Raw genomic sequence first — 14,337 nt, 5'->3', positions numbered from 1 at the left:
TAATTCCTTTATTAATACCCTTGGAAAACATATAAGGCCAAACAGAAGTACCTGAAAGTGAAAATGTTCTCCCTGGACACAAAAGCGTTGATATCTTTGAGATGCTGGATGAATTGCCACATGAAGATTGTGTTGAGTACATCCAAGGATGCTAGAAAAGCTCCCTTCTTATAATCTTCAGAATTGCTTGAAGCATCAGCATCTTGAACTTCACCTTTGGAATGTACAGATTTACTGTCTTTAGATTTACTACTGGTCTGAAATCCCGTGTCGTTTCTAACCCTTCTACACTCTTTGATTGACTGGGACAGGTACTATTACTTTTCACTGGAGTAACTTTAGGATGCCATCTAGTAAAGCCTGCCTTTTCAGAGAATTGGCTAGGAGAGGTGTACACTTAAACCAACCTGAGTGTACAGTTTGGAAAACTGTTTGGCATCCCTTCTGAATGATCTGCGATACCGATTGAATTTTCCTGCTGATCACAAAAGTAGATGAGTCTGCCCCACACTGGATCCTATTTTGATGTTGTAGCATAGTGATGCTTTTGATGATGATGGTCACTGACCGGTCGAAACTGGGCTTTATCGGAAGGGGGGAAACTCAGGCCACACCCACTTCCTCAAAAAGCCTGGATTATAGTTCTGGACTGAAAGGTGGGACAAATACACTGCAGTTTCCAAAAACCTTACTCTCATTGGCACCATACCACAGTTCTGTACCCAAATTAGAGTTGTGATCTGTGACCTTGCGTTGCTCAAAATAGTTCACATGCTTGCACTAAAGCAGGATCTCTTATGCTATTGTATCGGTAAAGCACATTCTCTTGCCAACTATAAATATAATCAATAGTATTACTTACCTGATAATCATACCTGCTCGAGAACAAAAGAAAAGGAATTGAGGCGAACTGATTTTATGATAATCATCCGATAGTTACAATAAATCAGCCATATTGGAAGAGTGGGAAACAAGTGTTTTTGACTTTGTGACATTTTTAGCTACAGGAGCATTCGCTCATGAAACAAGGACTGTGACAAGGAAGATGGACGAAGCGGTAATGCTGGTGCTCCTTTGATGAAAATTCCAATAGTAACCCCCAGATTCTGTCCCCAAAAAAATGTTTACCCTTCAAATGGCTAAATTATCTTTTCAAATACAATATATTCTACTTTCTCTGTGCTACAGATGGAGGTTCTTATTTTTTCCAGTTAATTGTTGGGGTCATTTTCAATGCAACGAACACTTTCAGATAACATAACTAGCCCTTTTATTGACTGCTTGAAGTCTCGACATGCTCAGCCCTATCATAATCGCTGACTTCTCCTGTATGGTAAGTCCAGCAATGCTCTAATCGCACCAAGGACCTATTTATTTACAGAAAAAAGCTGGTAGTTTAGAGCATAGACAAACTTGTAGCAAGTCACCTCAACAATTACATCCAGGAATCCGAACTAGGTGTATGAAACATGTGGTGTAATTTTGATGAGTTGTAATGGTACTCATACATTAGCTTATAATGGTCTTCTCGGTTTTGTATACAGTAAGTTCTCTCTTGATTTCCACTTGATATCACTCTAAATATGAAGCAAACAAAGCGAAGCCCATTGGAAAATGTGATGTCACGTTGTAGGTTCCAGTATTTTAAGTGCTGGAAGCCCAGGCTAACTTAAATTCACCTTCACAACATAAGGCTTGGGGCAACAGGCAGGTTCAGATCACTTGTTCTGCCTGATCCTGTTGAATGTGATGCCGCCACTTTGCTTGCTACAGGAACGATCGAGACCCAATCAGCTCTAATGATCAGTATTAAAGTACTTGCTTTCAACTGAGTTCCGTACCAGTAGAGCTCTCAATATTTACATGTCCATGTGTCAGTAGAGCATCCCATCCTGTCCAGTTATTTTGTTCTTAACGATCTGGCATTTGTACTCTATATTCCGTTATGAAGCCAGAACTACAGGTCCTGGAAGCAAAGAAAAAAGCTGGACCTGATAAGGTGCTCAAGCATTGACCTTGGCGAAGTGAAAGATCTGTACAACTACCCCCTGATATTGCCCGTATGCATGCGCTAATCGTCGACCTCTCTCTTGTGGCCTTCTGAACGTCTTCCTCCTGATATGAGATCTGATTAGATTTTGAACAATACCACTTAGTCTCACCAATCCTCTCCAACCTCTTCTTTTTGGGCGGCGCTGCAACCTCTCCTGCTCCGGGCTCGGTCGCAACCTTGGCGGCACTGGAACATGCTCTGCGACCGGCAAACCGCAGCCACAGGACACCCGCCATGATCTGGAAGGACAGGAACCGCCGCTTAGTGCCTGACTTCCGGTTCACAACTCCCGAGACACAGCCTTATTTCCGGACTACAAATCCTCTTTCTTGCAGAGTTCGACTAGAATTAAACCTTTTAGAACCTTCCGAGCCACCGTCCATGTATTCGGACGAAAAATCTGCTATACTCTCGACGATACCATATGACCGGGGGGCGGAGTCTGACATCAGCCATGCCCCCTAATATAATTCTGTGCGCAGGTGACTGACGTGACGTGGCGCGTGAAAGGCGAGAGCAGGTAAGGCACTGAGAGGGGGTCATTAATTGGGGGCTTCCCGTAGGAAAAGTCTTTGCAAGGCGACAGTGGGAGAGATGTTAACATGGGCGGTACACCAAGAACAAGCACTTCTTGGTTAAGGAGTGTTAAGTGTAGCAGCACCAACCAATTATGTATAATATTATACTTTTCTACCAGAATTAACGTTTTCTGGAGCAGACCATCTATGAGCCGTTTAGGTATCATCCCCTACGTTCCTAGTAACGTTTTTAGACGGCTCCGAATCTCTAGGTACATACCTTTTCATGCTTGGGGTTGGGCACAACAGAATGCATTTTGGGAGTTGTGTGTTAATTTCAAAAGAACCAATCGGACTAAAGCACAATAACATTGTGAAAGGAAACCACATCCTTGTGATTCGGAGTCATCTAATAACTTAAATAGAGTTGCCAGATTTCTCGTAGAAAGTCCACCCATGTGTTCATATTTTGTACTTCTGGAAGGTCCAGAAGTACATGAATATGATTTTGAACACCACCACCGCCCCCCCCCCCCCAACATAATAATAATGTATTGATTTAGATCTCAAATGAGATTGACAATGTTTACAAAAAGAATTAAAAAAAACTTAATATACAATTCATAGCTCTACAATTACTTCGTTCTATAAAAAAAAAAAAGATTTGTAAGAATTTAAAAAAAGTTATAATACACAAATTAATTTGAAGGGGACTTTACCAATGTCAACAGTTCATAAAGTTTAGACATTTTGTATTTTTAGGTCGAGCATTCGAGACTCTTGTATATTTTAGTATACCTATTTGCTTACTTGAATATGTGGACACGAGTCGGTCACGCGCTTTTTCAGTGTCAGATTTCTCCTTGTGAGCGCGCTTTTGCTTCTGGATGTTTGCTGTGAATGTCGGATTCTGACGCGCGCCTTGGATTTGGGTCGCGCGCGTCAGAATCCGACTCCATGCTCCGTAGGTTTCAGTTTCGTTTTGACCATCTGCACGATGTGACGCGACCGGGCACATAGTTAGTACCCAGCACTTTCCTTTAGTTGATGGCGAGGATGCAGTGTCGTGAGACCACCGCTAGGGCGCTGCCTTCTAGACCTCATTCGGGACAATGCACTCTGGTAAGCGTTCCATGAGCACACACAGGCCACAGCCGCTTTTCAGTACGGCGGGCTATGCCTAATAATGCTGGCGGTGCAAACAGGTGGTCGGGGCATGGCCTTTGTCCTGGGGGCTGCTCCAGGAGGCGTTGCGGGCTCGCTTTTCCCCGCTGAAGGGAGAGAGGGGCACACAGTGTCTTATTTAGCTCCTTCAGGACACTGCTGGCAGGACGCTCCTCGCAGGGCACCGAGAGAAGGTGCACAAGTGGCGGGGTTTGCAGTAAGCAGTTTTTCTGCAGCGCTTGGGGTGTCACGGGTGGGTTGCTGCGGGGGCATGTGCAGAGGGACAGCCGCAGGGCCTTACCGCTGGACGTTAAAATCTTTGTCCGGTTGTCTTCCGCCCGACTCCCCCTAATCGTGCTGGCAGCAGGTGTGGTACAGGGTGACTCTGGCTCACAGATAGCAGCAGGGCGGCTTGTCGACCTTGAACTTCCCGGGGCTGTTGCTTTGCATGCGTACCGCACAGGCCTTCCTAGCGCTGCAAGCTGTACTCTGCTTTTCCGGCGCTAGATGCATAGGTGCAGAAGTGTGTTCCACATATGCCACTGCAGTAAAGATAACAATGTTTGCTACAAGCCTAATTTGCACTTTATTATCCCGTCGCTGTCTCCTTTCCCAACACTTCCAACACTTCCAGAAACTATTCAAACTTATCATACTCGCCCAGACTGCTTGGCTCCCTTCTTTTTATGATAAAAAAAAGCGTGAATACATTACAATTAGCTTTAAGGCAATTTTACCCTTTGTGATAATCTAAAACATCTTTCGACAAAATGGAGTTCCTTTGTTTTTTTTTTGCTTGCTTTGGTGCATTTAATTAATGTATTTATTTACTTTAAAAATATGTTTACAATTTGCTGTTATGAAATTGAAGTAGAGGATGTGGCATAATAGCCAAAGCAGCTGACTTTAGTGCTGGGGAACAAAGTCCGCATTTTGGGGTCAGCTCAACATCTTGTTTTTTTTTTAAATGGCTACTGCATCATGACGTACACGTTATCACACTGGTGTCACTGGAGCGTCTTGACAGATACATGTGAGATGGTGACGCCAGATACATGCGAGATTGGCATGTGTTTATTTTCTTTGTTTTTTGGGCGTTTTGGGGGAATGCCTCTCGTCATTGGAAAACAAGCACTTTTTATATTTTCGCTCATTCACAACAACATAGGTGAAATGATTGACATAGCTAGAGATCGAGTTGTGCTTTTGGCTAAACATATTGCACTTGCCAATTATTCATTTTACTGCTGCCAAGAAGGACCACGTGAAGTGTGATAAGTTCAGCCCTTTTTAGGTCTCGCCTGTCGATGCGCATGCGCATCGAGCAAGCGAGACTATAGGGGCTCATCCACTCTTTATCCAACTGCAAGGAATCGTGGCGATTCCTTGCAGTGCCCGTGACTTTTAAGGTCAATGCGCATGCGCATTAAGCTTATGCGCATGCGCATTGACCTTAAAAGTCACGGGCGCGTGCACGTCCGTGTTTGTTTACCCTTGCCTACTCTCTCTCTCCCCGCCCCCGTTCCGCCCCCTCCCCTTCCCGCCGTGTCGCATTTCTCCTCCCCCCTCCCCTCTCTTCCCTCCGTCTTCCTGCCATGTCGCACCTCTCCCCTCTCCGCCCCCTCCCCTGCCCGCCCCCTCCCGCCCGTGTTTGTTTACCCTTGCCTACTCTCTCTCTCCCCTCCCCGCCCCCGTTCCGCCCCCTCCCCTTCCCGCCGTGTCGCATTTCTCCTCCCCCCTCCCCTCTCTTCCCTCCGTCTTCCTGCCATGTCGCACCTCTCAAGCCAAAGCGCTGTTGGAAATGCAGCAAGCTTATCCGTGACCTCCTTTGGGTAGCCTCGGGCTTAGTTTACTCTACCTGTCTGGGCTGTTGTAGGCAATCCCACTGTCCTCGCTGTGGGCCGCCCCTGAAAGTTGCGCTCGTCAGTCTCTCAGAATCTCTGGGTACTGGTAGAATGTCTGCAGCATGCTTTTGGGCAGTCTCGCTGCACTTCCGGTGGGCACTTTTGTCTGGTCTGTTCTGTTGGAGCCTCACACCCTCCATGGCAGTGATGCTGGCAGTCTTATTGCCCTGACAACGGAGGTCTCCTATGTGTTCCTGCCGCAGTCTCTCTGTCTAGTCTATGAACAGTGGCTACGAGGTGCTCTGTTGCAATCTCACTATCACCCCTCTGCCGAGCTGTCTACACACTGCCCCCAGTCTTTTAAATGGAAGGTGTTTTAAAGCCGCTCTTCATCCTTCCTTACTTGCGTCCTCTTCTTTCGTTTCTCCCCTCAGGCCCTACAATAAACGCTCCTCTCGCCCGTCTGCTCCTTTCCAGGCGCCCCCAAACCCTGACGGAAACCCCTCACAATCCTCTCTGAACCCCCCTTTATTGTGCTACTGCCTCCTTCACTCCTCCACATCACCCCATGCCCCCCCCCCCCCGACTCCCCTGCCCCCCATCTTCAGGTTTATTTCAATAATCCTTATTCTCCTTTCGTCTCCCCCTCGCCCCCTCATACCCCACACTGTCCGGTCAGCCGGCTGCCCTTCGTTCTCTCCCTCTCCCTTCTTCACGGCCCTCCCCAGAGTCCTCGCGCACCTGTGTTCACTCACACCTCCATTCTGTTCCCACGCACCTCTTTCCTTCAGCTATTTCTTTCCCTCGCTCTGGATTACTCACTCTCCCCATCACACCCCCAGACACCCTTTCGTTCACCTCATCTGCTTAAAGCCAAAACTAGGACATTTCACGGAAATAGAAAAAGGACTACACCATAGTGGTCTCTCTCCTGCCACTAATGGCTGTGTTCGCATCTTGCTGTCACCGTGTCAAGTTGGTTTAATCATTTGGATGCTCCGTCCCGTCTTCGCGCCCCTCCCCCAGCACCCCGAGAGCCACTGAGCCGAGATGAAACACAATAATGGAGTCTCTCAGCTGAATGTTGTTGGATGTGGTGTAGTTAACAGCACCCAGCCGAAGCTAACTGCTTGGGTGACGTAGCTCCTGCCCCCCGTGCACCCTCCCCACACACACACACAGAGCGAGGCTCTCCTTACAAGCCGCCCCTGCTACTAAGAGAGGGGCCTAGACCATGAGATTGTGAACTTGATTTAGTTAGTGTTCCAGGACCCTGCCTCTTTCTTTCGGGCGCCTGGAGGGATACACAATTGTGCAACCGGTAGACAGGGGGCCTCTGTCACAGCGACCTGGCCAGGGCTGGAGTGTTCGCACTAAGCACCCCATTTGTTCCGGGGTATAAGCCTGTTTTTTTAAGCATTACTCTCACTCTCTCACTCACTCTCCCTCACTCTCACTCACCCTCACTCTCACTCACCCTCACTCACCCTCACTCTCACTCACCCTCACTCTCACTCACCCTCACTCTCACTCACCCTCACTCTCACTCACCCTCACTCTCACTCACCCTCACTCACCCACCCTCACTCACCCTCACCCTCACTCACCTTCACCCTCACTCACCCTCAACCCCTCACCCTCACTCACCCCCACTCACCCTCAACCCCTCACCCTCAACCCCTCACCCTCCCTCACCCTCAACCCCTCACCCTCCCTCACCCTCAACCCCTCACCCTCACTCACCCTCAACCCCTCACCCTCACTCACCCTCACTCACCCTCAACCCCTCACCCTCAACCCCTCACTCACCCTCACTCTCACTCATCCTCACTCACCCTCAACCCCTCACCCTCACTCACCCTCAACCCCTCACCCTCACTCACCCTCAACCCCTCACCCTCACTCACCCTCAACCCCTCACCTTCACTCACCCTCAACCCCTCACCCTCACTCACCCTCAACCCCTCACCCTCAATCACCCTCAACCCCTCACCCACCTTCACTCCCCCTCACCCTCAACCCCTCACACTCACCCACACTCACCCACACTCACCCACACTCACCCACACTCACCCACACTCACCCACACTCACCCACCCTCACCCTCACTCACCCCACCCCCACTCACCCTCAACCCCTCACCCTCACTCACCCTCAACCCCTCACCCTCACTCACCCTCAACCCCTCACCCTCCCTCACCCTCAACCCCTCACCCTCCCTCACCCTCAACCCCTCACCCTCAATCCCTCACCCTCACCCACACTCACCCACACTCACCCCCACTCACACTCACCCACCCTCACTCACCCTCACTCACCCTCACTCACACTCACCCATCTCACTCACCCTCACACCCACCCTCACCCTCACTCACCCTCACACTCACTCACCCTCAACCTCATGCTAAAGATTTACAAAAAAACCCATTAACAATTCTAAAAGCACTAACTCTAATGCTGCGAGACCTATTGCATTTCTAATGCTTGTTTTATACAACAGCTCTTTGCATGCTGCGATTTATTAACCTATACTTACGCTGTTAACAGTGAAACTACAAGTCCCAGCATGCAGTGTGCTTTTGGCTGTAAAGCTAGACCTGGCTGAGACCTCATATGTGATATTGGGCAACATTGTAGCTGTGTTGACCTCAGAATCAAGGTGACGCATACAGTGTTAGTATGCAGATTACCACATATGAACACGAATTTTGCTTTATTTCCAAATTTAAGCACCCACAACTTCATCTTTGAATCTTCAATCTGGGTCACCCTCACCCTCACACGCCCTCACCCTTACACCCCCTCATCCTCACCCACCCTCGCCCTCACATCCCCTCAACCTCACACCCCCTCACCCTCACACACACCCTCACAAACTCACCCTCTTGAACCCTCACACACACACTCTCACCCCCTCTCCCCCTATCACCCTCGCACCCCCTTCACCCCCTCGCACCCCCTTCACCCTCACACACCCCCTCATACACCCTCTCACCCTCACTTACCCTCTCACCGTCACACACCCTCTCACCATCACACACCCTCTCACCATCACACACCCTATTACACTCGCACACCCCCTCACCCACACACCCCCTCACCCCCACACACCCCCTCACCCTCCCTCACCCTCACACACCCCCTTACCCTCACACACCCCCTTACCCTCACACACCCCCTTACCCTCACACACCCCCTTACCCTCACACACCCCCTCACCCTCACACACCCCCTCACCCTCACACACTCACACACCCCCTCACCCACACCCCCACCCTCACACACCACCCCACCATCACACACCCTCAGCCTCACATCCCCTCACCCACTCTCACACCCCCTCACCCTCACACCCCCTCACCCACCCCCACATCCTCACACACCCCCACATCCTCACACACCCCCACATCCTCACACCCCCACACCCCCTTGCACCCCTCACCCCCCACACAAACTCACCCATCCCCATAACCCACACCCCCTCACCCTCGCGCACCCTCACACCCCCTCACCCTCACGCCCCCTCAACCCCCTCATCCTCACACCCCCTCATCCTCCCTCACACCCTCAGACGCCCCCTCACCCTCGCACACCCCCTCACCCTCCCCCTCACCCTCACACACCCCCTCACCCTACGTCTCACCCACCCCTTCACCCTCACACACGCCCTCACTCTTACACACACCCTCACAAACACCCTTACCCTCACACCCTCTCACACCCCCTCACCCTCTCACACCCCCTCACCCTCTCACACCCCCTCACCCCCTCACCCTCACACCCCCTCACCCTCTCACACCCCCTCACCCTCTCACACCCCTCACCCTCTCACACCCCTCACCCTCTCACACCCCTCACCCTCTCACACTCCCTCACCCTCTCACACTCCCTCACCCTCTCACACTCCCTCACCCTCTCACACTCCCTCACCCTCTCACACTCCCTCACCCTCACCCACTCACACCCCCTCACCCTTGCACGTCCTCACTCACACTCGCTCTCACACACTCACACACTCACACTCGCTCTCACACACCCTCGCCCTCACATCCCCTCATCTCCCTGACCCCCACACACCCTCACACCCCCTCAACCTCACACCCCCTCAACCTCACATACCCTCATCCTCAACCCCCCTCACACCCACAAACTCACCCTCACACACTCCCCCTCTCTCCCCCTCTCTCCCCCTCTCTCCCCCTCTCTCCCCCTCTTACCCTCTCACCCTCACTTACCCTCTCACCCTCACACAGTCACACACCCTATTACACTCACACACCCCTTCACCCTCACACACCCACCTCACCCTCACACACACACCTCACCCTCACACACCTTTTCACCCTCACACACCCCTCACCCTCACACACCCTCTTACCCTCACACACCCTCTTACCCGCACACACCCCTCACCCTCACCCACCCCCTCACCCTCACCCACCCCCTCACCCGCACACACCCCTCACCCTCACCCACCCCCTCACCCTCACCCTCACACACCCCCTCACCCCCTCATCCTCACACACCCCCTCAGCCTCACATCCCCTCACACCCCCTCACCCTCACACCCCTTTACCCCCCGCACCCCTCACACCCTCACGTCCCCTCACACCCCATCACCCGCGCCTCCCTCACTCACTCATCCCCCACAACCCACACCCCCTCACCCCCCTCATCCTCCCTCACACCCTCATCCTCCCTCACACCCTCAGACCCCCTCATCCTCTCACCCATGCTCACCCACCCTTTCACCCTCACCCACCCTCACACGTCTCACCCACCCCTTGACCCTCACACACACCCTCACTCTCACACACACCCTTACCCTCTCACACCCTCACCCTCTCACACCCTCACCCTCTCACATCCCCTCACACCCCCTCACCCTTTCACACCCCCTCACCCACTCACACCTCCTCACCTGCCCTCACTCTCACTCGCACACACTCTCACTCTCACACACTCGCACTCTCACACACCCTCACTCACTCTCACACACCCTCACTCACTCTCACACACCCTCACTCACTCTCACACACTCTCACCCTCTCACACACCCTCACCCTCACACATACCTCTACCACTCTACCGCCCTCACTCTACCACTCTACCGCCCTCACTCTACCACTCTACCGCCCTCACTCTACCACTCTACAGCCCTCACTCTACCACTCTACAGCCCTCACTCTACCACTCTACCGCCCTCACTCTACTGCCCTCACTCACTCTACCGCCCTCACTCACTTTCACACCCCCTCACCCTCACCCACTCACACCTCCTCACCCGCCCTCACTCACACACACTCACTCTCACACACCCTCACTCACTCTCACACACCCTCACTCACTCTCACACACACCCTCACTCACTCTCACACACACCCTCACTCACTCTCACACACCCTCACTCACTCTCACACACCCTCACCCTCTCACACACCCTCACCCTCTCACATACCTCTACCACTCTACCGCCCTCACTCTACCACTCTACCGCCCTCACTATACCGCCCTCACTCTACCACTCTACAGCCCTCACTCTACCGCCCTCACTCACTCTACCGCCCTCACTCACTCTACCTATCTATCTATCACCCTCCCTCGCTCTATCTATCACCCGCCCTCCCTCGATCTATCTATCGCCCTCCCTCTATATCGATAGCCCTCACTCCCTCTATCTATCGCCCTCACTCACTCTATCTAGCGCACCACCACAGCATCATTCAGGGGTACCACAGCATCACTCAGGGGTACCACAGCATCACTCAGGGGTACCACAGCATCACTCAGGGGCACCACAGCATCACTCAGGGGCACCACAACATCAATATGCGCTACCACAGCATCACTGAACACCACAGCATCACTGAACGCCACAGCATCACTCGTCGCCACCACAGTATCAATCTGTGCAACCATTCAACATCAACTGGTTCAAATATGTTCTCTCAATGTTTCAAGCTTTATTACAAATGTCACAAAGATGTTAATATTTCACTTCTGTTCTTGGATTTTCGTCACAATAAAATACACTGAACATAATCCGCACAAAAGTTATTTACAAAAGTTTAAGCTATTGCCATTATAAATTACAATAACTTATTTAAGTATTATGTATTTAAAAAGATGAAAAGCCATTGTTATTTGTAATATCAATACATCTAAGTCACGTAAATACAAAACATGTTGCATTACAAATGCTATAGGTGTCACATATGCAAAAGATAAAAGTATTGGCATTGTAAATGACAAAGCTATTAAATTCGCTATTTTCAAAACCAACACATAAATAAAAAAAATTGTCATTTACAAGACCAATAGCTCAAACTTTCATAATGCGAGACCTATTGCATTGCAAATGCTTGTTTTAAACAAGGGTTTAAAAAACTGTGTCTGGCATTCACTACTGTTGGGTGCGGGACACATTCTCCTACGATGTTTTAGAACTTGTCAATTCTGCCTTTTGTTTTACTAAATATTTAGGGATGGATTGGACATCTTTAAACATGCTTTTTGAAGTGATTTATGTAAGTATTTGTTGGTTCAAGTTTATATTCCAAAGTGAAAAATATAACCACCATTAGCTGATGTTTCTTTAGTTTTTTTTTTTAAATAGTCCTAACAGAAAAATGTTGGCTGTGCCTGTAAAATACCGTCAGGGTGGCACTGGCAACCACACATTACTCCTACATCCTTTGTCCTCGTCCCAGTCATTTCAAGTGAGGTGATATTACCTAACACCAGGAACAAAGCAGGATGATCACGAAGCCAGGCCCCACCACCATGCCTGGGTGCCATAAAGGGGTGGGGTAGGATGCTGGCACTTCTGGTTCCTCCTGTTTTGTTTCCTGCACTCGGATGAAGACAAGGGGTGGGCAAAGGCAATTGTTAAATTTTAGCAACCCTTGTTTGCGGGGCTTAGGAGGGTTCTGGCCTCCGCCGTGGAACTGCAGAGCTCGTGCATGCACGGTGTGAGGCTGGCCTTGTTTGGGTAGGCTTTCGTTTCTGCCCCAGGGTCTGAGCACGCCCTTTCCTAGTATTTAAATACCTATAGGTAAGCAATTGCTTGTTTCGAACTTGTATCACTTTTGGCAGTATTCTTTGGCTGTTTTTCACATGTTATATGCGTCGTTCAGGCATAGGCAAACATGTGGAGAAAAGAAGGCCTCACCTTCCTGTTTATTCTTGCTCTCCTCCTTCTAAGCTCAAAAGACATTCCAGATAGGATGACGAGGAGAGAATTAGGAGAATAAATAATTTGCTAGCATATCGCGCCAAGAATTTTCAATTCTATTGAGGACACGGAGGCAAGTATTATTGCTTCTCTTTCTTTACTGTAAACTCACAGCAGCCAATGAAAAAACGTTCTACACATAAACTACAGTTCCTATGATGCTCTTACATCCCATCATATCCTGCCAGACCCTATAAGAGTCACCATTTCTGTCCCACGAGCCTCTTTTTTTGCTAGTCCATAGTCCAATTGCGAACAAATTTCAAATTGAAAGAAAACATCCTCCAACGTGGAAGAACTATAACCAAATCTGGATCATCGTACATCCTTTTCAACCAGAAGAATGCTTATTCAATCTTCTTTTCAGAACCTGAAATAAATTAAACTAAAGAAAACCTGTAATTTGTTAAACGGAATACATATTACAAACAGGTAGGTACGTTATTACAATACATTGAAATATAACCGGTGGGATAATCCTCGCCTCCGTGTCCTTAATAGAATTGAAAATTCTTTGTGCAAATGCTAGCAAATTTTTTATTCTATTACAGGACCGGAGGCTTCAGATTATTGCTAGTTTAACGCTTATCAAAAACTATTGTAGTTATATCAACCACCGGTTTATAATAAAAATTGCTTAAATGTAGAGTCTGATGACCAATCAGCAGATCTCATAATATCTTGGAACAGCAGAACCCAACATAAATTACATGGATGCCATGGCACCACAAACAGAATGTGCACCAAATATCTAGGTATCAACACCACCAGCCTCTTGCATGATTGATTTCTACCATCTAGCTATCGTAGCTGCTGATACCAGTTAAAACGGTTTTTGTAATGCAATCAATAATTGCGTCAAACCCTCTGGTCGCAAGGACCGTGTGCACTCTTCGTAGGCTTTAAGACATTGCACCACACAACTTTGCATTACTGGGAAAAGCATTATATTCAATATTACGTGATAACGTCTTCGTCCTACCAGCAATATTAAAATAAACACCTTCTGGAGTAAATACTGTACCTGTGATTTCCAGAGCTCTCACATCTGAATATCGTCTACAGGTCAATAGACCCAATAGCTTAGCAAGTTTAGCTGACAACTGTTTCCTAGATAACAAATTATTAGCTGGCCATTTGTCAAAAAGAGATAGAACCAGTGAAACATCCAACAGAGAGAAATACTTTGGCTTGGGAGGATTAGCTACTCTGATTCCTTTGAGTAATTTACACACTACTGGGTGCATACCCACCGGCTTACCGTCAGCCTGAGTATGGCCTGCCAATATGGCTGATTTGAAGTAATTGACTGAACAATACACTAAACCTTCAGAAGCCTTGTCTGACAAGAAATTCACAACATGGGATATGTCTGCCCCCATGGGATCCACGTGCCGTTCCAAGCACCAACATACTTTTCCAAGCTGAAAAATATATTTTCCTTGTGGATTGGGCCCAAGCTTGTTTAATGAACGCGCAAGCCTTTTCCGAGAAACCTGGCATTTCCCATTCAAGTTCAAGTTC

The 14,337-nt window shown here is 49.3% G+C and overlaps 2 protein-coding genes across 5 annotated transcripts in view; one reads left to right on the top strand and one right to left on the bottom strand.

The window, feature by feature from the left end:
* Nucleotides 1-2,381, bottom strand: part of TIMM29 (translocase of inner mitochondrial membrane 29) — a 28,270-nt gene extending 25,889 nt beyond the window's left edge. Inside the window, exon 1 of the mRNA XM_086950892.1 lies at nt 2,163-2,381. Coding sequence (XP_086807018.1) covers nt 2,163-2,289 — 127 coding nt within the window. The 5' untranslated portion in view covers nt 2,290-2,381. The remainder of the gene's footprint in view (nt 1-2,162) is intronic.
* A 61-nt stretch (nt 2,382-2,442) lies between these two features.
* The window catches only part of LOC147662819 (protein YIPF1-like), a 102,008-nt gene continuing 90,113 nt past the window's right edge, over nt 2,443-14,337 (top strand). For 2 of the 4 annotated variants that reach the window (XM_086950888.1, XM_086950889.1), the window contains exon 1: nt 2,443-2,573. The gene's annotated coding sequence lies outside the window, so the exon portion shown is untranslated. Of the gene's footprint in view, nt 2,592-14,337 lie in introns of all 4 variants that reach the window. The other 2 variants (XM_086950891.1, XM_086950890.1) reach the window with 2 other exon arrangements.

Source organism: Lissotriton vulgaris, unplaced genomic scaffold (assembly GCF_964263255.1).
Source record: "Lissotriton vulgaris unplaced genomic scaffold, aLisVul1.2 SCAFFOLD_828, whole genome shotgun sequence".
NCBI classification, from domain to species: Eukaryota; Metazoa; Chordata; class Amphibia; order Caudata; family Salamandridae; genus Lissotriton; species Lissotriton vulgaris.
The sequence above is the reverse complement of the archived record's forward strand: the minus strand, read 5'-3'. Positions and strand labels throughout refer to the sequence as shown.